This window comes from Phocoena phocoena, chromosome 5 (assembly GCF_963924675.1).
Source record: "Phocoena phocoena chromosome 5, mPhoPho1.1, whole genome shotgun sequence".
Lineage (NCBI taxonomy): Eukaryota > Metazoa > Chordata > Mammalia > Artiodactyla > Phocoenidae > Phocoena > Phocoena phocoena.
This window is the reverse complement of record NC_089223.1, coordinates 25,816,571-25,844,473: the sequence shown is the minus strand read 5'-3', so window position 1 is coordinate 25,844,473 and position 27,903 is coordinate 25,816,571. Positions and strand designations below refer to the sequence as shown.

Below are 27,903 nucleotides of genomic sequence, written 5' to 3'. Positions count from 1 at the left end.
GGACAGGGGTTCGATCCCTGCCGCCTGCAGTGGAACTATTCTGCAAGCTACAGGGAGTGGCCAAAAAGAAAAAACAAAAAAAACCAAAAAACAAAACTACGTTTTCTGGATGAAGACTGGAAAATTATCCTTTTTAATGAAGGAAAACAATATCTGCTTTGGGAGACATTATATAAAACAGATTTTAGATTAAAATATTAACTCAAAGGACTGAAGGAAGATATCCCCCAGAGGTCCTTAAATATATTCTTAGGTCAGAAAACTGTACCTAAACCAGTCATTACTGCTAAAACTATCTCATGAAAGTTACTCAAAGTGATTTGGTATGGATGCATAGCTAAAAGTGCTACCTGTAACTATACGTGCAGGCAAAATAAACTTCTGACACAGGTCACTACCAACTTCTATTATTTAAAAAATGTATATCAAGTTTCATTAAATATCATCATTAAATATCTTTTTTGGTTATTGAAAAGTCAACCAGATGTATACTGAGCACTATCTATTGGTAAAGTACCAGTAGCAATAGAATTTCATAGTGTAAGGTAAAATCTACATGAAAAGATTTGGTGACAAACTTTTACAAATCAGTGTTTTATTATATTAGGTTAACTTCTGGATAGGGAGAGAGAGAGAGAGAGAGATCTAAGAGAAAGTTAAGAATTATGAGCTTCTAGTCTCTTCAGAAAAAGTTGTATTAGGCTTCCCTGCTGGCTCAGTGGTTAAGAAACCACCTGCCAATGCAGGGAACACAGGTTCAAGCTCTGGTCCAGGAAGATCCCACATGCCGTGGAGCAACTAAGCCACAACTACTGAGCCCGCGCACCTAGAGCCCGTGCTCCGTAACAAGAGAAGCCACTGCAATGAGAAGCACGCGCACCACAATGAAGAGTAGCCCCCGCTCTCTGCAACTAGAGAAAGCCCACGTGCAGCAACGAAGACCCAACGTAGCCTTAAATAATTAATTAATTAATTAAAAAAAAGAAAAGAGTTGTATTATTGTCACTTGTAGAAGAGGGTGGGACAGATCATACCATTGGGTACAGTTTTGATGTTTCTTTAAGCTGAAAGACCCTAGGCTATGAGTATAGTAATGTAACATATCCACAGAAGAAATTATAACCACATTCTCTGAAGTCAATATTCTCAAGATATCAGTGTATTTATTCTACCTGCTGGGAGTCTACAAAGAAATGCGCAATGATGCTGGCCATAGCCTTAGACTATTTTCCTTTGAAAAAAAGGAGAATAGTTTGAAAAACTATTAGTTTGAAAAACTAAGTTTAATAATCCTAACCCTAACCCTAACGATTAGTTTGAAAAACGAAGAATTATTCTGATCTATGACCCACCAGAAGCCATGTGGATACCATTATTATAAGGAGACCATGAGAACTCCCAAACTGCTGATCCAAGATGGATTCATGAGGTAGATTCTGTCAGATTAATTTGCTTTCATTATTTGTTTTTCATTTAAAAAAAAAATGCTTTCAGGAATTTTGCCATGGAGAAGAGGGTAGAAACTGTGCAGGGAGAAAGTGGAAGTAAAACTAAGAGGTAGATTGAAGAAGCGAACCTGAAGAAAGGGACTCTATTCTTTCCCATTATGGTTTTTCTCCCAAAAATAAAAAAACTTTAATATAAGCATAGGTAGATTATTTGCTTTGGGCTATGTTAAATACAACCTAAATAAAAGGACACCAAGTATGGATTCAATCAGTGTCTTTTAGCATCACAATATAGGCTTTCTTAATTTTCAAAAGCAGAATAGGAAAATTTAAAAAGTGATCCAGTGTTCAGGAATATTTTACTTACTATTTTAATAAACCTTTGTTTATGCCTAGAGGTGCCATTAAATTACCAGCGAGACACTAATACACAGCTCACTGGGGACTGGCGTATATGCAGTGATTATTGCTGGGCGTTTCATTTGGGGCTCGCCCAGCTGTTTATAAACAGCTACTGGACAGATGATTTTTTTTAAAAAAGTCTGGGCTTCATTTATATCCCGAGATTGTTTTTCTATCATACTTGGAGATGAATAGCTATTTACGATGTGGATCTAATAATCATAATAGTAAGCTTTTAAAAAGAAGGCATCTTTTAACCAACAAGGACCTACTGTATAGCCTAGGGAACTCTATCCAATATTCTGTGATAACCTATATGAGAAAACAATCTAAAAAATAATGAATATATGTATATGTATAATGGAATCACTTTGTTATACACCTGAAAATAACACAACATTGTAAATCAATTAAATCCAAGAAAATTAAAATATTTAAAAAATAATAGGGCATCTTTAGACATTTTTTTCTGTGATTACAGTAGACGGTAACTAAATTTTTCCTACTTGAAGAGGTGACTGAAAATATGATGTTTGCTGATGAAGAGTCTTTTGCCTTTTTTCAGTTTACAGTTCAGAGCTTAGCATAAGAGTCAGGTTAACAGACTGTTATACCTGAGAGGACCACCGAGGAGACACTGATTTCCACCTGTGCAAATACATGCCTGTGATTGTGTATTTCAGAAAATCAATCAGAACATTGTTGCGAAACCCGAGCCTGAATGTGTTTGGTGCGTTAATTCTAATTATAATAATTAGGTTATAAATAATTCATCCTGTATCAGTAGAATGGTTAGTTAAATGGTATTACATTTCTTAGATGGGTGATCTTAATTTTTTTTTTCTAGCACTTAAAAAATAAGAATGCTACCAAGATGCTGCGATTCATATCTCTAAATTTTCTTTTTTTAAAAAAGTTTGTAATGCAAATCAGAGCATAGAAATTCTAGTCAATGATTTAAAATGCATTTTTATAGTGCTTTCAGGTGCTAGAAGCAAATAGCATAGCAGCAGGATGAAAATCAGAAAGCAATGGGCAAAATGGAGCTGTTTTCCTCTGCTAAATGGGATGCAGAGAGCATTCTTAACTTCAAGAACCGGTGGAGGTACTTCCCTGGTGGCGCAGTGGTTAAGAATTCGCCTGCCAATACAAGGGACATGGGTTTGAACCCTGGTCCAGGAAGATCCCACATGCCGCGGAGCAACTAAGCCCGTGCACCACAACTACCAATCCCATGTGCCACAACTACTGAAGCCTGCGCGCCTAGAACCCGAGCTCCGCAACAAGAGAAGCCACTGCAATGAGAAGCCCCTGCTCACCACAACTAGAGAAAGCCCGTGCGCAGCAACAAAGACCCAACACAGCCAACAATAAATAAATAAATAAATAAATGAACGAATGAACCGGTGGAATGAGTGAATAGCTTCCCACTGTGGTTTTCAGAACTGTTGGCGGTTAGAGCTCTATTTTGTTACTTGTCAGAGCTTCAGAAACATGGTTATTGAAGGCCTGTTTCACTTACTTTTTTTTTTTTGGCCATGCCATGCAGCATGCGGGATCCTAGTTCCCCACCCAGGGACTGAACCTGTGCCCCTTGCAGTGGAAGCACAGAGTCTTAACCACCACACCACCAGGGAAGTCCCTCAGTTACTTTTAAAATACAGGTGAAAGGATCAATGAGCCTGGTGAAACTTGAATAATCACTGAGTTTTTCTAGCATCACTAAGGAAGTAATGTCTATAGTAATTACCCCCAATTATGTATGCATATATGCATATAAACACTAAAAATAAACATTGGATAGAACAAAAGGGGAAATGTAAACTGTTAACATCTTTTGAGAATGCAATTCTGGACATCTCTACTAAGATTACCGTACATACACCCCCCCTCCTAGCAATACTATAAAAACTAATCTACAAGCCCATAAGGGTGCATGTGAAAGATGTTTACTGTAGCTTTGTTCATTGGGGTAAAAAACAGGACTATAAAGGGAGTACTCATCACTAGAGATATAGATAAATAAACTGGGGTTCATTCATACCATGAAATGGTATGCATTCACTATAGAAAACATGTTGGGTCTGTATTAGTTGATTGGAGGGATTTTCACACTGTGTGTTCAAGTGAGAAAAACAGTTTTCTAACGTTTTTTATAGGAATGGTGAGGAGGGATGGATACGACAGAGAGAGGAAAGACATAAAGAACTTAACAAAATGCTTTAAAGAATATTCCTAATAAAATACATGTATAATATGATTCTATTTTTTCAAAATTTAGTTTTATTTATTTTGCCTGCACAGCGTGGCTTGTGGGATCTTAGTTCCCCAACCAGGGATCAAACCCAGGCCCCTACACACACACACAGTGGAAGCGCAGAGTCCTAACCACTGGACTCCCAGGGAATTCCCTCAACATTTTATATATAAGTCTGCATATATTAGTCTGAAGAGGTATGTTAAAGGATGGTTACTAAAGTTTTAATAGTGGTTATCTCAGATGATTTTTAGTTTCTTCCTTAAATTTTTTTGTCCAGTTGACTACAATATAGCATACTTTACTTGTATAATGAGATGGAAAGAAGAGTAAAGAATTACCAGTAGCAATTTTAATGTTCCATTTAAGAAAAAACTTTTCAAATCTGTAAAATACAGAATATATAAACAGGCTTTCGAAAGGCCAAAAATTAATATTATGCTTTCAAATATAAGGCATCATATATGCTCCAGATAACCAGTAAAAAATATTTTGATTTGGCAAATCTTTAACATTGCATCAAGGATTTATATTATGCTGATATGTTATGGTCCAAGTACAAAAAGCAGACCGTTTGCAAAGCCTAATCCTGTTCAAGGGTCATTAAAACCAACTAGAATATCTGCCACATTGGGGTATGCAGTATTTGAAATGTTGGGTTTTGATATATAAAGTCAGAATGTATAGCAGATCCTGATCCTCTGGGGGCAGGAGTTAAGTCCTCGTTCCTTCCAAGGATTTGGAGCACGCAAGCCCAAGGTTTGCAAAAGCCATCTAGAGATACATATATATCATAGCACCATGGACTTGTCTCGGTTTTGAACATGGTGAATAAATATCTTGGTTGCCATCTATAGAAATAAAAATAATATCTACTATAAGAGAGGAAAACTATCTTTTTCCTCTGCCCTTCTAAGTTCTCGACTTGGGTCCCCGTCCCAAAAGATTAACATGAGAAAGGCATACAAGTTTATTCAACGTAGGTTTTACAGGACACTGGAGATTTCATAAGGAAATAAGACCCGAAGAAGCAGTTAAACCTGAATGTTTTCATGCCGGGTTTGATGAAGAGAGGAGAGTAGTGGGAAAATGTGATAAGACCGCAAAAAGGGGGGGTTCTCTTGGTGTCCCTCCGTTTTTGGAGGTAAGGATGTTCCTTTCTAAGGGAGGCACCTTAGGGGAAGGTCCTTCCTTCACCTGCCATTTCTCATACTCCTTCAGCTTGAAATATTCAGTATGTCAAGGGATCACATTTTGGAGTGTTGTGTCCTGAACCTCATCACTACCAGCTGCCGATCACTGAGATAAGTGCTTTCTATGCATCATCTAATTTAATGCTGCAACAACAGGTAGGTCATGCTATTTTTGCATGGCTGGCTCTTTCATTTCATTCAGATCCCAAAGGGCAGCTCCTCCTTCCCTAGTCACTCAGGCTAAATTAGAATACCTCTGATATCCAGCAAGACCCTGTGGGGCTCCTGGGCACAAAAGCCTTTCTGTGTCCCTCATTTCTTGATTACAGGAGATAGGCTTCATTCAGCCTCCATGACCTTCCCTGAGTTCCAATGGGTGGGTTCAAACAGTTGCTCATTAGGGAAGGGTGGGGATGCAGAGACAAGGGAAGAAGAGTTAAAAGAAACAATAGTGCAGCCTTGGGGCAGCGTCCTGGTTCCCCCTCAAGGATACACATAACAATATCTTTGAGCTGTTTTGCAGATACTGAAACGCCCACCAGGTGGGAGAAGTTAATGGTATGCTGCCCACAGGCACATAGACCCCAGACCGGTTGGGGTTGACCCCCAGAAGGTTGATAATGCTGACTCCCACTTACCACCAACCAGTTAGAAGAATGTCCACGAGCTGATCACACCTTCTTTGAACCATTACTATAAAACTCCTCACTACTCCCTCCAGGTTGGGACACACAGTTTTGGGGGCATTAGCCCGCTGTAGCTCCCTTTGCCTGGCAAAGCAATAAAGCTATTCTTTTCTACTTCACCCAAACTCTGTCACCAAGATTTAATTTGGTGTCGGGGTACAGAGGCTGGATACGGCTTCACCTCCCCCTGGTCAGCCATAGGGGCATGGTGGTTCTAGTCCAGAGCCTCTGAATCTGTCTAGAACTTCTTAGGCATTCAGTCAATATTTGACTGAATGAATTCTTTTTATTTCTTTTTATTTCTCCAATAACATAAGGTTGCGAGCCTCGACTTTGTCTATTTCCTTTGTTTGTTCATTTATGAACTCAACAAATATTTATTAAGCACTTACTATATTCCAGCCCTGTTCAAGGCCTTTGGAATGTGCCAGTGAACAAAGAGACAAAGTTCCTGCTTCCTTGGAGCTTACTTTTTAGTCACTAAAATCTTAGGTTCTTTTTTTTCCACCTAGTTTGACTAATTGCCATAAAAATAGTAACAAATGTAAACACTGTCCTGATTTCCTTCTGTGGTATTTAAAAATGTAGATATGCTGCTTTCAGAATTATTGGAATCAGACAAACCTTTACATTTCTTTTTTTGTAAATGTTTAATTCTATACGTAAGTTGTCTTAGATGGCTGAAGAGGTAAAACAGACTTCTTATAAGCTAATGATAGGGATGTCTGGTTAATAAAACCATTGTTCTTATATACAAGGTCATGATAAAGAAGTCAAGGAAGAATTAATTTTGAGCCCATATTTTCTATTCCTGGGTATTATCGATAGATTTTAACACTTGAAAAATGGTTTTACCAAGCTTAAAATACTATATCCAATACATTTCCTCCTTAGAAAAAAAGAATGCTTGCAACTGCCTATGGACCAGCTCTTCTCAGGAACCAGATAACTTGATTTGTTTGTTTGTTTTTGAACCGATGCTAACCCTGGCAAGAGTCCTCAAACAACCCTGAGTTTCCTTTAATGAGGAAATAATACCTGCTCCGTCTATGCCACTATGAGAAGTGAATGAATTCATGTGGTTTCCATAACTGTAAACTACTGCATACAACTATATGTAAATATAATGTTTACTTGGTGCAATTTTAAGAATATAAAAATGGAGCCTCTTAACAACAGCTGAGATCTATGTAAATAGTTTTAGAATGAGAAAAATTAAATTTAGTGATAAGTTCCCAATATGCTCCACCTTCATGGAATAAATGCCAGACACTAAGAATAACCAATTTCAAGTTTACATTGGTCTTAGAGATGGTATAAGCATAAGAAAAACTTGAGAATTCACTTTGCTGCCAGACTGAATTTATAGTTCCTGTAGAAGGCGAAAAGGCAAGGTCAGGCTGCTGGGAAATTGTAAAGCCTTTGGTATTTCCCCTTGATGATTTAACTAGGCAGATTAATATAAATACAAAAAAATAAGGTGATATTCAGTATGAATAAAGAGAAGATTCTGATAAAAAGCACAAGATTAAAACTGATTCTAGAGAATTCCCTTGCAGTCAGTGGTTAGGACTCTGTGCTTCCACTGCAAGGGACCTGGGTTCCATCCCTGGTTGGGATGGAACCCAGATCCTGAAAACATACAGTGCGGCCAAAATAAAAAGAGAAAGAAAGAAACTGATTCTCAGCATTTATGGGATAATCCCCCACAGAGCAAGAATTCCCTGGTGGTTCAGTGGTTAGGGCTCTGAGATTCAACTATAGGAACCATGGTTCGATCACTGGTCAGGGAAATAAGACCCCACAAGCCATGCAGTGCAACCAAAAAAAAAAAAAAAAAAAAATCCCCACAGGGGATGGCTCAGGCAGGGAGGATGGGTCCCACATCTGGGGCTTTTTTTCCTGTTTTGCTCTCCTCAAGTCCACAGCTGCTTAGACACTGGTCCAGCACACCTGATCCCCCAAGAGCACAGTGACCTTTGATCTTCTCCATCTATTGTTGGCAAATTCTCCTTGGCTTCTTTGCACATGGTGTTCCCCGTATCAGAGGCTAGGTGTATGGGGGTTGGAGACACAATAGGAGGCAGACCTCACCTTCTGTCCCAGGGGCAACAGCAGTACTTCATAGAGGAGACACCTAAAGTGAGTCCTGAAGAGTGAGTAGAAATTGTGCAGAAGAGCAAAGCTACTGTGGGAAAAGAAGATGAACCACATCTATAAAAACAGGAAGAAATCCAGAATACAGAGTGTTGCTGAACCTAAGTGTGTGCCCAACACACATTGAGGTCAAACAAACCGAAACGTCAGAGTTTGGAGCAGAGAAGGTTTATTGCAAGGACCATACAAGGAGAAGGGGTGGCTTGTGCTCAAAAACCCCAAGGGGGTTTTGGGGAGGAGTTTTTATAGGCAAGATCTGGGGGGAAGGGCTGGAGGGTGTGAGACCTTCCTCTGATTGGTTGGTAGTGAGGCAACAGGGCAGTGTTCCAGGAATCATCCTTCTGGTTTCCACCAGTCTGGGGTCCATGTGCTTGTGCTCAGCCTGAAGTTGTCATCTTCCACCTGGGTGGGGGCCTTAGTTCCTGTAGAAAAACTCAGAGACACACATCAGATTGTTATGTATATTCACTAAGGAGGAACCAGGACCCTGCCCCATCACTGTTGTACCCAAAAGGGCCCAGAGGGTCTTGCTCAGTTTGTATTTCCAAAGCATTCTAGTTAGCCTTCATAGAAACATAAACCTCTTTTTTTTGTATTTTTACTTTATTAGTCCAGAAGGATGTTATTAATTAATTATTTAATTAAATAACATAATTCAAATAACAAGTACAAAAGACAGGCTGGTTTGGGAACAAATACAATTAATTCTTGGCAAGAGTATTTCTGCTATATTCTTGAGTAACTTCACATTAGCATATAAGGACAATCCCCAAGCAGCTCTTAACTGGAGTTTAAGAATTAGAAAGGTCTGGGGACCTCCCTGGTGGCAGAGTGGTTAAGAATCTGCCTGCCAATGCAGGGGACATGGGTTCAAGCCCTGGTCCGGGAAGATCCCACATGCTGCGGAGCAACCAAGCCCGTGTGCCACAACTACTAAGCCTGCGCTCTAGAGCCTGTGAGCCACAACTACTGAGCCCGTGTGCCACAACTACTGAAGCCCATGCACCTAGAGCCCGTGCTCCACAACAAGAGGAGCCACTGCAGTGAGAAGCCCGTGCACTGCAATGAAGAGTAGCCCCTGCTCGCCACAACTAGAGAAAACCCGTGAGCAGCAACAAAGACCCAATGCAGCCAAAACTAAATAATATAAATAAAAATAAATTTATATTATAAAAAAAAGAATTAGAAAGGTCTGGGTTGAATCCAGACTCTGTAGTTTACTTTCACTAGCTGTGTGACCTTGAGTAAGTCATCTATTTTTTCTGAGCCGTGGTTTCTTGGCAGGTAGCATGGTAATTATAACTGAAAATTCCGTGCATAAATGAGCTCATCTAAAAGAGCTACTGGTACAATGTAGATACTCAATAAATACTCTTTTCCTTACTTCTGAGTAAAAGAAAGAGATAAATTTCTACTACCTTCACCCTTCCCAACTTTTTTTGTCAATACTCTGTACAGTTATCAAGACCTCTACTAAACAGTCAAATCAGACTCATTTAATCCTTGGAAATAAAAGGTTCTTAGGATATGTTTAATGGACTATCCTAATTACTTGTAAGTGATGCCGAATAAAAATGTTGGTCTCTGATCTAGAGACAGGTGAGTATTTCAAATAACAGGACCAACATTTTAAGACAGGTGGCAGGGCACAACCTTTAAAAGAATGACACAGCTGTTGAGGACACAATATAAACTGTTTAGAACCAACTAGGTCCAAGACAGTGGATGAGTTGACTTCCACCAGACCTTGAGCCTCCTTAGGTGCTTGTTGTAATACATTAGCATCTAAATGACACACCCACCAGCGCCATGACAGTTCCAAGGCCCACCATAAAAGGCCAAAAAGAGGGCAGTGGCCCAATTCCTGGAAATCTCTACTCCTTCCCCCAAATTGTTGGAAAAATCATCCCACTCATTAGCCTATGAAATTACCCACCGCTATAAAAACTGACAATCCTGTATCCTGGGGCCTCTCGCCTTCTGAGGTGGCCCACACTCTGTCTATGGAGTGTGTATTTCCCTGAATAAACCTTCTTTCACTTTACTATGGCCCACTCTTAAATTCTTTCCTGCACAAAGCCAAGAACCCACATTTGGCAGCCATCCAGGGACTTGCCTGAGACCTGAGACGTGGTCGTCCTCTCGCACCCCACTTTCTTTCCTGCAACAGTTTCACAGGCTCACGGTCCAGTTGGCTCCGTGCCTCCCTGCCACTCTTTTTCTATAGTGATAATAATAACTGGTAACTGGAGAACCAGCGAAACAAGAAATCAAAAAGAAAGTGTCTTCAACACAACGGGCACATTTTGTAGTGAGACCCCTTTCTTCTGCCCTTAAGGACACTTAAAGTGTTATTTTCTTGGGTTGATAGAATTATGCCCCAAGCCTTTTGCCGGAGGCTGAATATTCATATACAACCCTAACCGGCCTACTCTTGGGTCCACTGTGAGCTCTGGGCTGCTCTCTAGAAAGCCTTTGTGTGCTTTCGTTTGAACACTAAGCCTGGTGATGATGGGAAGGATGATATGGGCCACTCTCCCTCACAGAGGCGTCATAAAGATAAATGAAATGATATTCATACAGCACTTCAGGATGTTCTTATAAAATGCACCTCTGTAAATATGACGTATTCTAAAAGACCAGTGACTGCAACTTCTACTTAAAATAAAAATTGCTGACAACAATTTCAGCCTTGGAAAGTAAACACATCAGCTTGAAATTGAAGTGCACTTTGCCAAGTAGCAGCACGCCGATCGCCTGTCTGGGTCCTTACTGCAAATAAGGCTAAATGTTCACATGGATCGTTGTGTACAGTTCGTCCTGCTCTGCTATTTGGAAGCATCGAAAAGCAATGGCCTGGTCTGGTGTTCTTTGTGATCCATGAACATCTGGAAGCATGGCTTGGTTTTAGAACCTCCAAGGATGTCTATCTCAAGAAAACTATGATTAGGGACATCTCGAGGACACTGAACTGCAGCAGGATCCAAGCTATGGGGGTACATTAAAGGTATCCCATCGGGGACCCTCTGACACTAGATCAAAGTGACTCTCTGGAAAACCTTCAGCCTGGAGACAGGAGCAAAATTCTCATCCCTCAGGTGACCATGGTCTGAGAATGAGGCCACGTCCTGGAACATATTTAGAGATCTTCGTATGCACACACTGTATGTCACCCACTTATAGCATTCTGGGGGATGTTCTAACACTGTCACAGGGCATTGATGAGTTTTATACTCTATCAGGCAACGGGTGTCCTATGACTAGCAGAGATCACACAGTTAGCATCCTGTGTGCAGAGGGCAATAACCTGGCAGCAGCGAAGCACGTGTAAGTTGACAGAGGGCCAAGCCAGCAAATGCAATAGGGAGACTAGGAAGAGAACCAGTCTTGAAGAGTGCAGTCTTGGGAGAGACCCCAGGCAACTAGGCAGGTGGGGCCTGGCTCTAACGTAGCAGAGAATAAAGTTTCACAGACTCAGCTACAGAAACACAGGAAGTTCAGTAAGAGGCAGAGGAGAATGATATCAACTACTGAAACAAAACAGCTTCTCCACAATGACAGCCATGGAAGTTGCACCTGTACTTGCTTCCTTACAGCCTCATTCTTTCTCTCCACTCTGGGTCTCCTTAGGCCCTGTTGCCTTCCTCATCTAAACCTGTAATGAGATATCCATTTAAAAATGCACAGAAGAGGGAATTCCCTGGTGGTCCAGTGGTTAGGACTCAGCGATTTCACTTCTGGGGACTGGGTTTGATCCCTGGTTGGGGAACTAGGATCTCAAAGGCTGCATGACACAGAAAAAAAAAAAGAAAAAAAAAGCACAGAAGAAAAACACAACCTAAAATTAACTAGTGATTTCACTACTGGTTGCTGACACAGATACAATACACCAAATAATATCTTAAAAATAATGTGTTTGGTTTTAGAATTTCAATTTGGAGATTTTGACAACTCTTTTTGTATCTGATCTTAGGTAAGGTATTACCTTAGGGAAGGTATTAACATTTTGATGCTTCTTTGTCTGTGTTTTCAAAATGAGGGAAATCGTATGATATTTTCCCTGTGCAAAAGGCATTAGAAAGGCATTATATGTCTTGCTATCATTTTATGTTTATCATTTAAAAGTCTGAGACTTTCCTCTTATTCTGTTTTTAAGTCCATTCCACAAATATTCATGTTTAGGATCACTGCTGACTTTTCTCCTTTTTAAGAACGGGAAGAAAGAGGGACTTCCCTGGTGGTCCAGTGGGTAGGACTCCGTGTTCCCATCCTGCAGGCATGCCACAACTAAAGATCTAGCACACTGAAACTAAGACCAGGTGCAGCCAAAATAAATAAAAATAAACTAAATAAATAAATATTAAAACAGAATGGGAAGAAAGACAAAACACAAGGGGAAAAGAATGAACATTTATTGACCATTAACTCTACTGCTAGGTGATTTATCTATATCTGTCATGACAACCTTGTGAAGTAAGTATTATTAACCATAACAAGTTTCACTGGGGAATAAAAGGGTCACATGCCTCTCAGTTGAGATAGCATGAGATTTTTTTACAATTTTTAAAAGTAACAACAAAATCATGTCTTCCCTGTGATTTTTGAGAACTCACATATGCCAGATAGCAACCTCGCTCCTTGCCGACTCTGTTGTGTCAATGAAGGAACAGACCTATAACCGTGGTTGGGTAATTTACTCAAATGGTGGATGTGGAGTTGGAAGCCTCCAGGTTTTCACTCTCTCTCATTCTTGTGTTTTAAAGTAAGGCATTTCAAATGGGTGATTCATCTGTGTAATCACCACTTAGCCTTCAAAATAAATCTTCAGGTAGATGACTAAAATGATCATGAGAAAGTCATAAAGCATGAAAATGGAATCATTTAGAACATGTTTACTCTTTCCTTCTTTATTGCTTTTAGAGCATTTGGTTTTAGGACATTCAACAAGTGGGAATAATACCATGACAAGTGATAGACTCCAGCTGTTTGCAACATGGTACCAAGTGAGGAGGCATATGATTTCAAGGAAAAGGGGATGGGGAGAAACAGACTATTTACAAAGTACTTTTTTATTGCTTTCTCCCATGTTCTTCTAGAAAGCAATACAAGAAAAGATTTACAATATCTTGCTTGTGATTAGTTATTTTTTAAAGCCCCAAGGTTTATACTTTGCTTTCTTGGGCTAGGTAGTCAGTGGGGTTAGGCATGCTTCCTATAACATATATCTCAAGTATAGGGACCCAAAATATTTGTCAGATATTTCCAGCTCTTCATGAAGTCAACCCAATAAATACATGACACATAACCAGAGGAAATGAAGATCTTATTCTTTGAGAAAATCTCAGTCTTCTTACAAGTCAATCAGAGCAGAGAACCAGAAAGAGCTTTCTAAAAAGATATTTCAGTTTAAAACACAGCAGATGACAAATTCAGTCCTAGAGCCCTCGGGGGATTTGACTGCCACACACTGATATATCACAGAAACATTTATTTTGTAAGTAATGTTAATGATATTCTCAGAGCTCTGTGTTTACTGTTTAACACTGCTATTATTTATTGATGACTAATGGCCAATAAACAGAGCCTCTTGCCTTACTCTGGCTTCCAGTCAGTATTTATGGATTAGGTCCATCAGTCTCCTTTTGAAAGCCACTGAGACAATGCAGCTGGCACCCAGCTGAAGAGGAGACGCAACAAATATTACCTGCCACTCAAGGTAAGACAAAGGAGAGAACTTGTAAGGAAGATGTGCTATTGCCACCACAAAGAAGCATTTAAGTATTATTATGATCTAATTAATATTCCTAAATATCTAGTAGCATGGCTTACCTTTTTATTCTCATTTCTATCTCTAAAACACTCCATACTCTCTAACACTGTTCCATAAAGGACTATGGGAATACAGTGATTGAGATCACTTTAAGGAAAATATAAGCTCAGGCATTTAAGAATGTGGAAATAGGGACTTGCCTGGTGGTCCAGTGGGTAAGACTCTGAGCTCCCAATGCAGTGGCCTGGGTTCAATCCCTGGTCGGGGAACTAGATCCTGCATGCATGCCGCGACGAAGATCCTGCATGTTGCAACTAAGACGTGGTACTGCCTGAATAAATAAATAATAAATAACTTTTTTTAAAAAAAAGAATGTGGAAATAAAGAAATGATAAGGAATTTTAATTACTGGAAGTAGAGGGTAAAAGGAAGATGGCACACGGTTCAGGGAGATACATCAAAAAGTTACAGTAATTAAAATACTCAAAATTGTTTTATTAATTTGTTTACCACATGAGGAAAGAGGAAAACTATTAGTGGAGTTTTCCCCTTCTCTGTTCTTAATCTGAAGATATATTTGGGTTATCAAAGTACTGTTACATTACATTCATTTTGCAGCTAGCACAGGTACATTAGGAATTGACTTTATCTTTCAAAGGGACTTCTAAAGGCTTACCTTCCAATTGTTTAAGGCAACTCTAAATCTCCAAAGGTTTTGAACTTTCTTTCCCCAAACTGAATTCTGTGTCTAATAATTTTCACCATTAAAATAGCTTTCTGGGAGGGTATATGTCCTACTGTAGTGTATATGAGAGAAAGCACAGAGTGATAGAGGGCTCCAATTGCTTGTCCCAGCTCTGTCACCATGCTGTGATTTTCAGCAGGGGTACAATTGGTTCTTGTTGGTATAATCAGCATGTTGGACTAGAATTATTTTTACTTTTAAAATTTAGTTTTAGTTTTGAAGCCAAATCTGGCTTCTGTACCCCGGCACCAAATTAAATCTCAGAGACAGAGTTTTGGGTGAAGCAGAAAAGAATAGATTTGTTGTTTTGCCATGGGGGCCACAGCGGGCTAATGCCCTTAAAACTGTGTGTCCCAACCTGGAGGTGGTAGTGAGGAATTTTATAGTAATGGTTCAAAGAGGGTGTGGTCAGCTCATGGACATTCTTCTGATTGGTTGGTGGTAAGTGGGAGTCAGCATCATCAACCTTCTGGATCCAACTGGTCTAGGGTCTGTGTGCTTGTGGACAGTATACCTTCATTAACCATTAACCTCTCCCACCTGGTGGGCGTTTCAACATCTGCAAAACAGCTCAAAGATATTGTTATGTGTATCCTTGAGGGGGAACCAGGAGCTGCCCTAAGGCTGCACTATTGTTTCTTTTAACTGTTCCTTCCTTGACTCAGCATCTCCTCCCTTCCTTGATTAGCAACTGTTTGAACTTGCTCATTGGAATTCGAGGAAGGTCACTGAGGCTGAATGAAGCCTATTTACTATAATCAAGAAATGGGGGACACAGAAAGGCTTTTGTGCCCAGGAGCCCCACAGGGTCCTGCTTGGTATCAGTTTTACCTTCAGTTTTAAATTTCTAAAATCCCAGGAAAATGGTGACACATCCAAATAGGGTTGATCTTTTTTGGGTAAGCACTCATGTGTTAGGAGAACCACTGACCGAAACCACCCAGCCTGGCCAAGCTGATAGTAACCACTTGCATGAGTTACCTTACAACAGGAGCTCCTGGTAAGGAACATGGAACTAACAAGCTACCACCAACCAGAAGAATTCAGGAAAGGTCAAAAGGAGAGAGGAGATGCCAGTCCATATCTCCTACCAACCTCCCAGAATCCTTCTTGCTGGAATCCATCTTGGCTAAGAGATGCGTGTGCCACTGGGAAGGACCCTGAGTCAAAGTGATTTGGCAGAGACAACCTGGAAACTAACCCCATTACCATTAAACCTGAGACCGAAAACCATGAGGCAGAGCAGTCCTCCTGGGTTTCCTTACTCTGCTGCTCTCCACCCGGGCACCTCTTCCCAACAAAGTCTCTTGCTTGTCAGCACGTGTGTCTCCTCGGACAGTTCATTTCCAAGTGTTAGACAAGAGCTCACTCTCGGGCCCTGGAAGGGGTCCCCTTCCTGCAACACATGGAAGAAACATGTGAATAACTTTCAACCAGAAATGAATGACTTGACCAGGAAAGTCTATTTGCCTTATCGGAATTATTTCTGCCTACCTTAATACACCGTCTTGCACTGCTTTTCTTCTATGCTATTTTTCGATTGTCCTATCTTTACTTCTTTCCCTCAGCCATATATTGTCAGCTGCATCCTTTTTCTGTTTCTTTCCTTGATCATTTGTTGGTTTCATTTCCTTGCATTTTTTTCTACATTCCAGAAAGGAACAAAAATTATGTCATGACATCCTCTGGCTACCCAAGGACATAACTTTCTAGATGCAAGTACTAAGTTGTATAGATACCATCTTTGGCTTCAGGTCTTTATATTGTCGGGAAGTGTTGCAGGCAAACTTGACAGTGAGACTTGACAATAAATTTCTACTCGTGCCCTAGCAAAACATGTCAGTTGCACCCACAAGGAGACAGAGGTGGGGAGTTATCTTAGCATAGGAGAGACTTAAAAGTCAAAGAGGAAACTTAAGAACCTTAAGTTTTTCTTATCTAAGGCAGTGCTGTCTGGGGAGGGAGAGGGCAGCAAATATTTTTTACGGAGACAAACGTCTGGAACAGGCCAGATAATAAATATTTTTGGCTTTGCTGGGTAAGATCATTGCGCAACTACTCAACTCTACTTTGTAGGTCAAACGGCCATAGAGAATACCAAACAGTCTGGCAGAGCTGTGGCCAGGTTTCAATAAACTTTATTTATAACCTCAGGATTTGTTTTATTTACAAAAAACAAACAAAACAAAATGCAAGGGGTGGGCTTTAGTTTGCTCACTGCTGGTGTAAGGGAAATACTAGACTAGTAATTTGGAGATGTGAATTTAAGAGCTTTGATCAACTGGACAAATTAGGAAATGCTATTGGTCCGGTTATTCAATCCTTTGTTTCTAGGGAAACACAATTGCCACAGCCCTTCCAGTAGAAGAAAAAAGTGACACTTTCCTTGGAGAATGGTAGTGGCACCTGTTTTCCTCCTCACTGTTCAAGAGTTTCAATACCAGTACCCAGGCCACTTAAGAGATCATGAGCCAGCCTCACAAATGATGCTAGAAGATGCACTGTGTTCAAAAATAATATTTATAGATGCCTGGCCAGTGTGGCTTTAAAGTGTCTTCAGATACAGCTTCTGGCCCCTAGGTCAAACTTTTTCTTCCTCCAAATAGTATGCACAAATTGGATCTACCAAGACGGGTAGGCCAATCACAACAGCAAACTCCAGTCATAGTTTCCTACTTGATAATCTATTGCTTTTCTGCAAAGCTGCCAAGGAAGGAAGGTGTATGAGGCACCATCAGCCAGGTAGCAGGAGAGCCTTCAAGGTACAACAAAGCCTGAGTTTTGAAGATGCATGAAGGTCATTGGGATAAATGCTTTCCAAGGACTTGTCATAAAGGACAGCTGTGAAAAAACCACTAGGACCACAGCTGCATGTAAGGAGCATATAGGTAGCTACAGATGAATGTCCAGGTTCTTAGCTGTGGTGTTCAGAAATTCTTCATTATCTCAAGTGTGGCATGCAATGTTTCAGAAGGAAAAATGAACTGGATCAGAACAGATGAACAGAAGCAGGTGATGAAAATCAATATTTTATCTGACATTGATAACCTCACAATAAATTATGTAGAAAAATAAAGCCAAAACAAACCCAAAAAATTAATTTATCACTGATGATTCAGTTTCTACTATGTGTAAACTCAAAAGATTGTATGAGTTAAAAGTAAGCAATTAGGGTTAGCAATTCACTTTTTTGATCACTCAAAAAAGGTCAAGACATCACTGCTTACTTTTCAAGTTTTCAAAAATGTATGGCATATTAATTAAAATTAGGCTTGTCTATAAGCAACGGAAAACTCACAATAATAGTAATGACCACAATAGAAGTTTGTTTCTCACTTACACACATACAATCTGGAAGTTGGTGGTCTAGAGCTACTATGGCAGCTCCAGGACGCACCCCCTGTCTTGCTGCTCTGCCAGTCTTGGTGGAAGCTGGCTGCTGGGATTTTAGCCTTTACATCTGCGTTATAGCCAGCAAGAAGGGTATAAAGAAGTGAACGTTGCCTTCCTATAAGAATCATCCTAGAAATCAGGTACTTCCAATCACATTCTATTCCTGGAATTTAGTCTCATGCCCATTTACTAGCTGCAAAGGAAGTTGTAATCTTTATTTGGTGGCCATGTGCCCAGCTAGAATCAGGAGTTTTGCCACTAAGAATGGGTCCTAGCTCCCATTCTAGTTACATACACAGCCTTTATATTAATCAAGTCTATGAAACGTGCAGCTTTGGGGAGCTCCATGAAACTAGTGTAATACACACAGGTCTCCACGTCATAGAGACTTAAGGCTCTCTGAATTTCTTTTAGATCTCTGCTCTTTCTTTATTTTTTTTTTAATAAATAAATTTATTTATTTCATGGCTGTGTTGGGTCTTCATTGCTGCGCGCGGGCTTTCTCTAGTTGAGGCCAGCGGGGGCTCTTCTTCGTTGCGGTGCACGGGCTTATTGCGGTGGCTTCTCTTTGTTGCGGAGCATGGGCTCGAGGCACGTGGGTTCAGTAGTTGTGGCACATGGGCCCTAGAGCGTAGGCTCAATAGTTGTGGCACATAGGCTTAGTTGCTCCGTGGCAAGTGGGATCTTCCCGGCCCAGGGCTCGAAGCCATGTCCCCTGCACTGGCAGGCGGATTCTTAACCACTGCGCCACCAGGGAAGTCTCAGTTTTATTTCTTTTACTCTTTCTATCCTTCATCATTTATTAATGACCCAGATTGTGTGAGGAAGAGTTGTCAACATTATCATTTTTCTATATTTACAGGTATAATAACTGCATTGAAGTGGATTTGTCATCTAATAGCCTTAAATGATCCCTCTCTTTTGGGCTGCATTTCCCTCCATTATTTACTGGGCCTCCCCATAGGTTATCATCCATGGCTGTTGACTCTCCTCTCTGTCCTTAATTTCCTGAGACAGATTTCCACTTAAGAGACTGAGAAACTATTAGATAGTTCCCACAAACCACAGGAGCAGAAGGTCTTCTGCAAAGAGACACTTCACCCACTATGGGTTAAAGAAAGTAGCATTACATCTCCACCTGACAAACCCACTCCCTATCAATGTGAAGAGGGCAGAAACACATTTAAATTGAGGGAATCTACAAGCATAACTCTCACGAACACAAATACAATAGGAGCTAAGTGCCTAAATTCCTGTGTACCAAAAAACCGAAGTGGTTATACTTCTAGTCTAATGTAAAGCATGGCCTCCTATATTTGAGTTGGTTTTCATAACTGTTTAATATTAGTCTGTGAATTGTTCCAGGGAGAGCCAATAGCAAAGAAGAAAATAATACTCTATCTCCATAAAGCATTTTAGCAATGCTCAGAGAAGCGGACTACCAGATATTTATTTTGGAAATTAACTAGCTAGCTACGATATATTTTCAAATTATGCATGTATTGGTAGTTTTCTGCTGTAATTGGCGAGGCCACTATATATCTCTATCTTTGCTATATTTACAATACTGTACAGGGAAATAAGTCAGCATTTCCCTTCATGGTAACATTTTGGAGCTAACAATATTCACTAGTGTAAAAGTATTCTCTGATCAAAACAGTTGCTCTTAAATATTCATTTGTTGGAAGATTATATGACATGTTGAAGGTTATGTCCTTATGGATTTTTCATTTAATTTGTAATTACTTCGAATCATTAAAAAGAATACAAATGACTTAACTTCTCAAAAGAAAAATATAAAATATCACCACACCCTATATAATTTTCACAAATTATTTATTCAACAGTGATAAATTACATGGGTTGATTATTGAACCGGACACTACCATCTAAATTGTTTCTGTGCATTGCCAGGTGCCTTTTTATTAAACTTTTATTCTGTGGGATATATGAAGTCATTGAAGATCTTTGAGTTGAGTTGGGCCATATTTCTGGAAAGAGGGTGAGATTTCTAGTTGGTGGTAGTTGACTTAGAGTCCTTTATTTAAACTTTTTTCTGTTCACACTGTCTCTTTGGGTAATCTTATCCAATCACATGGCTTTAAAGACTACTCACGCCTATGACTCCTAAATTTTTCTCTCTAGCTTTGATCTCCCTCTGTGAACTGTTTGGTCAACTGCCTGGTCTCCCTCTACCTGAATTTCTTTCCTTTTCTTTTTTTTTTTTTCTGGCCATGCCACGTGGCTTATAGAATTTTAGTTCCTGACCAGGGATCGAACCCAGGGCCCCAGCAGTGAGAGGGCTGAGTCCTAACAACTGGACTGCCAGGGAATTCCCTCCACCTGAAATTCTAACAGGCCCCTCAAAGCTATCTCAAAATAAATCTTGATTTTCCTCACTAAATCTGCTCTTCCCTCTTTCATCTTTATAAACTGATAGCAACGTTCACCCAAATAAATAGTGGATTTAGCTAAACCTTAGGTTTAGCTAAATAAATAATAAATCCCTGATTCCTTTCCCTAACTCATCTAAATCCAGTCCAACAGCAAATGCTGTCTCTGCCTCTGTGACATAACTGGAAATGATTGTCTTTTCTCTTCCCCATTACCACTGCCCCTCCATCACAGGCCAGCAGGATCTCTTCTTTGAACTACTCTAAAAGCCTCGTAGCTCCTTTTCCATCTTCTTTAAAATTCCTCCTCCACACAACAGCCAGAGTGACCTAAGAACGATTTTTCCTTGCTTAAAAATTTCCTATAGCTTCCCATCACACTTAAATAAAATCTAAATTTTATTACCTGGTCTACAAATACCTACATGATCTGAAGGCTCTGCTTCCTCTGGCACCCCAGCACACTGTATTCCAGTCCTTTGGCCTTCCTTCCTTTAACATGATGTAGTAGGTAGAATAAAGATCACATGCTAATCCTCAGAACGTGTGACTACGTTATTGTGATTAAATTAAGGATTAAACTAAATAGGAACATCACCTTGGATTATCTGGGTATGCACGTTGGAATCAGAAGGGTCTCTGTAAGTGAAGGAGGGAGGCGGTGCCCAAATGATTCTTCATGAGAAAGACTGGATAGGCAGTTGTGGACTTTGAAGATGAAGGGAGCCCCTAGAAGCAGGAAGAGGAAAGATTCTCCTCTAGAAACCCAGGAAGGAATGCAGACTTGTGGACACATTGATTTTTAGCCCAGTGAGAGCCATTTTGAACTTCTGAGCCCCTGAACTGTAAGTTAATAAATTTATGTTGTTTTAAGCCACTGAGTTAATTTGTTACAGCAGCAATAGGAAACTTAAAACACATGTCAAGATCATTTCCACCTTAGGGCATTTACAAAGGTTGTTCACCAGTTCTCCCTCTGCCTGAGGTGCTTATCTCTCAGATGTCAGCATCATGAATGTTCCTGCATCATTTGGGTCTCTGCTTAAATTGCATCCTTCAGAAAGGCCTTCTCTGACCACTCAAAGTAGCCTCCTTGTTACTTTCTCAAGTGACCTGTTCTATTTTCATTGTGGCAGTTATCACTACTTGTTAATTTTCTTTTTTATGTCATCATTGGAACACACAAGGAAAGCTGAAACCTTGTCTCTCACTTTTCCTTGTAACCCCAGTATTTACAGAATAACGCCTAGCACAAAGTAGGAGCTCAATAAGTATTTGTGGAATAAATGAATAACTGAGCATTTTTTCCATGCAAAGCAACGTACATACAACGTACATCCCACTGAATCTTTTCAATAGCCTGATGGGACAGGTTCATTCACAAGGTGTACTCCTATTCTTGGCACATAGTAAACATTCATAAATATTATAAGTGAACTATATTCAGAGATTGAGTAACCAATGTGACAAAGTATAAAAGTATATATTTGCTACATTAATGCCTATGATTTCCATAATCTATTGTTGAGGAATCCCAGACCTACAGTAACTCTGTACTCATGAACTCAAACATCCATTCTACCCCCTCTGGACATCTCTATTTGTATGCTCCGATGGCCTTGAACATAAGATCTAAACTGAATTTATAATCTCCTCCCAAATCTACTATATAAAGTTTCCCTGGCTGAGTGACTGGCACGAACATGTCTGACAGACATACTCTGGGAGTCATTTTAGACTGTTTCGCCACTCCCCTATAGGTAACTGGTTATTTATTTATTTTTTATTTTGTGGTACGCGGGCCTCTCATCGCTGTCACCACTCCCCTAGTCACCACTCCCCTATAGGCAACTGGTTATTTATTTGTTTGTTTATTTATTTTGCGGTACGCGGGCCTCTCACCGTTGTGGCCTCTCCCGTTGCGGAGCACAGGCTCCGGACGCGCAGGCTCAGTGGCCATGGCTCACGGGCCCAGCAGCTCCGCGGCATGCGGGATCTTCCCGGACCGGGGCACGAACCCGCGTCCCCTGGACGGCAGGCGGACTCTCAACCACCGCGTCACCAGGGAAGCCCTGGTCATTTATTTTTCATTTTTCCTGCTTAACAGTTCTTATACTAATTACCTTTTCCGGCTCCACTGACTTAGTCACTTCTTTCTGAACTATTTGTTCAGAGGCTGCCTCTAAAGTAATCTCTCCAGCAAAACTGGACAGACTTCACTAGCTAGTTTTAATTCCTTTAGTGGCTTCCTACAGTGTTTAATAAAATCTAAATCCTTTACCACAGCTTCCGGTTGCCCCACTCCCGCAACTTTCCAGCTTCTGGTGGTTGGTTCCAAAGTGGAACCCTTGGCATTCCTTGGCTTGCAGACACATCACTCCAATCTCTGCTTCCATCTTCACATGATCTCTTCTTCATGTCTCTTTTGTGTGTCTTCCCATGACCTTCTTATAAGAACATGAGTCATTGGATTTAAACCCATCTTAACACAGTATGAGCTCATCTTAACCAATTACATGGGCAAGACTCCATTTCCAAATAAGGTCACATTCTGAGGTTCTGGATTGACATGAACATTTGGGGGACACCATTCAACAAAGTACAGTTACCTAACTGGGTAAAAGGATATTTGCAGATATAGTTAAGGATCTTAAAATGAGATCATTCTGGATTATCGGGTTGGGTCCTAAATCTGATGACAAATGTTTTTATAGGAGACACACAGAAGAGCCAGGGGGCAATGTGAAGACAGATGCAAAGTCTGGAGTGACGTGGCCATAAGCCAAGGAAGCCAAGTTATGCCAACAACCACCAGAAGCTGTAAGAGACAAGGAAGGATTCTCTCCTTAGAGCCTCCAGGGTTAGTGTGGCCTTGCCAACACGTTGATTGTGGATTTCTGGCTTCCAGAACTATGAGAGACTAAATTTCCATTATTCTAAAGGCCTCCAGTTTTAGGTATGTTACAGTATCCGCAGGAAACTAATACAGAATTCACAGTGCACTGTATTCTTTCCCTTTAAGTAACCACCAAAGCAAAAATCATTTCCATGAGTTTGATTCTGCTGTAAATAGATCTGAGTTCTTAGTAAACTGGAACACAGACAGCATTTGCCCGATTTATTTATTTGGGTGCAAAATGGAAAGAGTTGATGTTCCTGCAGGGTCTGTGGGTAGGAAGTCCATTCAGGAAACTATCAATGTCACTGGCTGGCAGAAAACACTTCAAGGGAGAAATGGGGACGGATAGGATCTAGCACGTGGGGCAATGGAAGGCAGGAGTCCTGCCTCTTCCTGGTCCCTCACCACTTTTGCCTTGGGTATCCTGATCTCCTTCCCACAGTTGCCCTGCTGCCTGGGTGGGGCAAGTTCTGGGGGTCAAGCGAAAGCGTGCACACTTCAGACTCGCCAGCTCACACTCCCACTTCGCCCTCCGCCCCCCCGCCCCCCCCCCCCCCCCCCCCCCCCGGCTCCCGCCCGCGTCAGCTTCGTTGGGAGGTAGGGAGGGAGCTCAAGCACTCACCCACCATCCCCAAAGGAAGATGTGGTCCCCGCTTCCCGGTAGGGGGCTGAACCTCTGCAGTCCCCACTCTGGGTCTGGTGATGGCGAAGGGGGTCGGGGCCCGGCGCCCACCCGCGGATGACCAACCTGGGGGTACCGCCCACCCTCCCGGGCTGCAACGCTGCTACGTATGTGGGCGTCGGCTCGGTGTTCAATTCTCAACCCATTTCCGGGGCTAAAGCTACCCGCACTGGGGTGCCGCTTTCCCGCGCCGGGGTATGAGGATGGCTAACTCCAGAGGATCCGGCCGGGACTAGGAGATCGAGAGCGGCCTCCCCTCCCCCCCCCCCCCCCCCCGCGTACACGTCAACGCCGGCGTCGAGGAAGCGTCGTAATGCTTCGAAGAAGCTCGCCACCAAAAAAACCCTGTACCCCGCCGCCGCAGCTGCCGACAGAGAAATCCCTGCCCCAAGCGCACGCTAGCCTTTACCGCAGGCTCAAGGCGAAGCCAAAAAGAGTCTCTCCATGGATGTATTCCAGGGGCGCGGGGGGCTGTGTCTAAAGGTTTGTTGGAGCCGGACCCTTGATAGAGCTAGGAGGCTGTGGCGCCTCACGCCACTCCCCGCCCCTGTCATTCCTAAGGTTCCACAGGTCTTGACGGTGGCGAGTCTGTCAGCCCTACTCGGCGGCCAGCTTCCCTTCCTCGATCGCTTGCGCCTGTCGGCCTGGCCCAAACGTCCGCTTCAGAGGGCTGGGAGGCGCAGCCGGAGTCGCGGTGGCTTTTGCGCGTCTATTAGTAGGCGCACGGTAGTGATGGCGGCGCTCAGTGAGACTCTCCTGTCACTGGATACTACTACTCGCAGCCCTCCTCAAAGCAGCCGGAGCAACCCCCAGGTCTTTAATTTACAAGTAGCAATTTGACTTGCTCTGCTGCATGTCAGGTGGGACCGTGGAAAGTGTGGAGACGCCCCGGGGATTAAGCGATAGCAGCTTAAAAAGAAAAAAAGCCAAACAAATAAACAAAACCCACCCACCCTAACAAACATGAGGCTACTGGAGAGAATGAGGAAAGAATGGTTCATGATTGGAATAGTATTGGCGATCGCCGGAGCAAAGCTGGAACCGTCCATAGGGGTGAATGGGGGTAAGTGCTGCACCTCTGCGTATGCTCCACTGCGATTCCCACTTCAGAACTAATTTGCGAGTCTTGGGAAGGAGAGGAGACCGGAATTGGGGAGTGTCTGCCTCTCTTAGGGGCACTGACCTGTTCAAGGTGTCTTTTGGCCCTCTTGCTGGTTTTTTAATTTGCCAGCCCCAGAGAGGATTTATAATTAGGAATGGGGCGAGGGAATTTGAACGCAGGTTGCCTTTTCCGCGAACAATCAATGAGTATCCTTAGTGTCAAGGAGTGAGGTTACCGAGAATGAAACTTATTTGCCTTCAAAGTAGCATCCTATCCCAAGGGACGCTAGGTTGTCAGGAGTTCCTTATCTATCTTGGAGTGGACACCATTACCCTGTTTCCGACACTCCCCTCCTCCATGTTAAAAAAAAAAAAAAAAAAAAGGAGTGGGGGAAGAAAAAAGGACACCCATTCCTCTTCCAACTCAGATTTGTTGGCCCACATGTTGGAGGGTGATGATTTGCTGCAGTTCCTGCCGCTCCACAAACTCTCAAACCGACTGACACGTTGCACTCAACTGCTTCCGTGTGCTGCCGGGACTCAATTGCTACCTTTAGCAGTCTCACAGATCCAGGCTGTGTTAGACCATGTGTAGTGTGTATTTTGGCAAGGAAATGTAGGTGGGCTAAAAATCACACCCAGATCTCTGAATTGTGGGATCCTTGTCATGTGTGGATGGGCATTGGTGGAAACGACTGGAAATACCGTTAGCCGTTCATGCCCCCCGACCCCCTCCTCCCACCCTTAGACAATCATGTCCCACTTTTCATTAATATTAATTGAATTTCTTCAGTTCATTGTCTGTTTGACCTTGTTTAGCAGTTTTCACGCTTATTGACAGGTTTTACACATGCAAGGACAGATAAGAACCGAAGTGAGCACACACAATCTTTATGCTAGGAAGCTGTCAGGAGGATATTTGAAGTTATTTGAACCTTTTTGTTCAAACATGATGGAATTGAATGAAATGATCTCTCAGGAGAACAGTGGTTCCTTCTACCCTCTACCCTCAATACCTCCATTTAGAGGTAGCTTCAGAGAACATTTAAAAGGAATTTTTTGGACAAAGGTAGTGGGGATTCAAACTTTTTGGTTTTATTTTATGTTCTTCTATGTTCAACTTAGTACAAAATGTGGAGGGTGGGTAACTGTGAGAGTAAAGCTGTTTGGGGTTACCCTGCTGAAGATACCAGTTTCTCATTTGACATAGTTTCTCTGTGAGCTTTGGGGAAACTTGTGAAGGTTGGTATTTAGGTACTGTCCAATGAGTTCCCCGTCCCTGCAGCTAGCCAGGTAGTAAGAATGTTAGAGAGCGTCTTTGTGGTGATCTGGAATGTAGATTTCACTAGCTTCACTTGCAGACTTTATAGCTTCTAGGGTTAGATCTCTGATTTGCTCAGTGTTAAGGTGAAATCACAGGTGATGTGTGATCTTTAAGTTGAGACCTGCAGAGACTAGGTTTGGTAAAATTCCTTTTCTCTTATATTCCTGGTCTGCTCAGTGGGAAGGAGAGCTGTTGATTGCTCAGTCATTTCCCTAGGGCTTCCCCACAGTGGCCTGTGTGAGATGGATTCTGTCATCTGATTTGTTCCCTCAGACTCTGCTTCTTGAAGTTTTGGGAATTATTGTATCTTAGAAATATTGTTTCCCACTTTCACTAGTCCTTATGCCATTTATCTAGGAGAGTTCGTTTGTTTAATTATAAAAGAGGAGACTGTTAAGAGCTGAGGGAACTTTATTTTAAGCTAACATGCTTCTTTTACAGCTGACGATACTGAGACCTCAGGTCAGGTGACTCACCCTAGGTCAGGTTAGCTAGCTTAGGGAAGAGGAAGGACTGGGGACCAGGATTCCCCGTTATTTCATACCAGTTGCAACATCCATCCAAATATTCTTGGCACAAATCACTAAAAATGAATAACCATTATAAAGAAAGGCTCTCTGTAATAAAGACGGTTTCCATACCCTGAGTTTTAGGCTAAAAGAAGCTGCGCAGAATCGGGTAATATTAGACAACCGTGTATTCATGTGATTTTTTTGAGATCTGTCCAAGTTTAAAAGTTACTGTTTCTAAAAACAAAAGTTAAACAAACAATTGTTTGGGATTTCTTATATAAGCTGTCTTATATAAGCTGTCAGGCTAAGTTCTTGGTACTTCAGTTGACCTTCCCACCTGTAAAACTTCTTCAATAAAAACAAACTTCCTAATAGTATCAAATAACACTTTGACCCCATCAGTTAAAACAACAAAAATCTAGGAACAAGGAGAGTAATGGTGGCTGAAAGTGGTCTGTCCTCTTCTGCTCTACAGAATGATCTAAAGCATCTCTTTTTGCTTGTCACTTTTAGTCAGAAGTTCCATTTTGGGGTCTGTACACTAGAATGCGTGTGCATTTTTCATGCGCTCACATTGACTGAACAATTTTCAGTCGAACAGTTTTCTAGACTTTCTTTTCTCTTCAGTAGAAAGTTTTGATTGTTTTCAACTTAAGATGCTCACTTCACCTTTACCTGGATCAATACCTTAATGACTCTATTTTGAAGTGTAAGACTTCTACACTTAAAGGGTCACACCTTTGCTCTGCCCTCCCTTAAAAAACAATCTTTATAGCCAGTGGGTGAGTTATGTATGGCAGGAAATTTATAGAGGTGGGAACCCTGAAGTGAGAGAAGTTGAATGACTTTCCATATGGGAAAAAGTGTAACAGGTACTAGCATGGAAAATTTAATTTTTAGTTCCCTGTTCTTTTTACTCAGTTACATTTCATTTTAAAATA

General features: G+C 41.5%; 1 protein-coding gene across 4 annotated transcripts in view; it reads left to right on the top strand.

Moving 5' to 3' along the window:
• Nucleotides 1–24,793: 24,793 nt before the first annotated feature.
• The window catches only part of SLC10A7 (solute carrier family 10 member 7), a 251,845-nt gene continuing 248,735 nt past the window's right edge, over nucleotides 24,794–27,903 (top strand). For 3 of the 4 annotated variants that reach the window (XM_065877676.1, XM_065877674.1, XM_065877677.1), the window contains exon 1: nucleotides 24,989–25,088. In XM_065877676.1, coding sequence (XP_065733748.1) covers nucleotides 24,989–25,088 — 100 coding nt within the window. Of the gene's footprint in view, nucleotides 25,089–27,903 lie in introns of all 4 variants that reach the window. The other variant, XM_065877675.1, reaches the window with a different exon arrangement.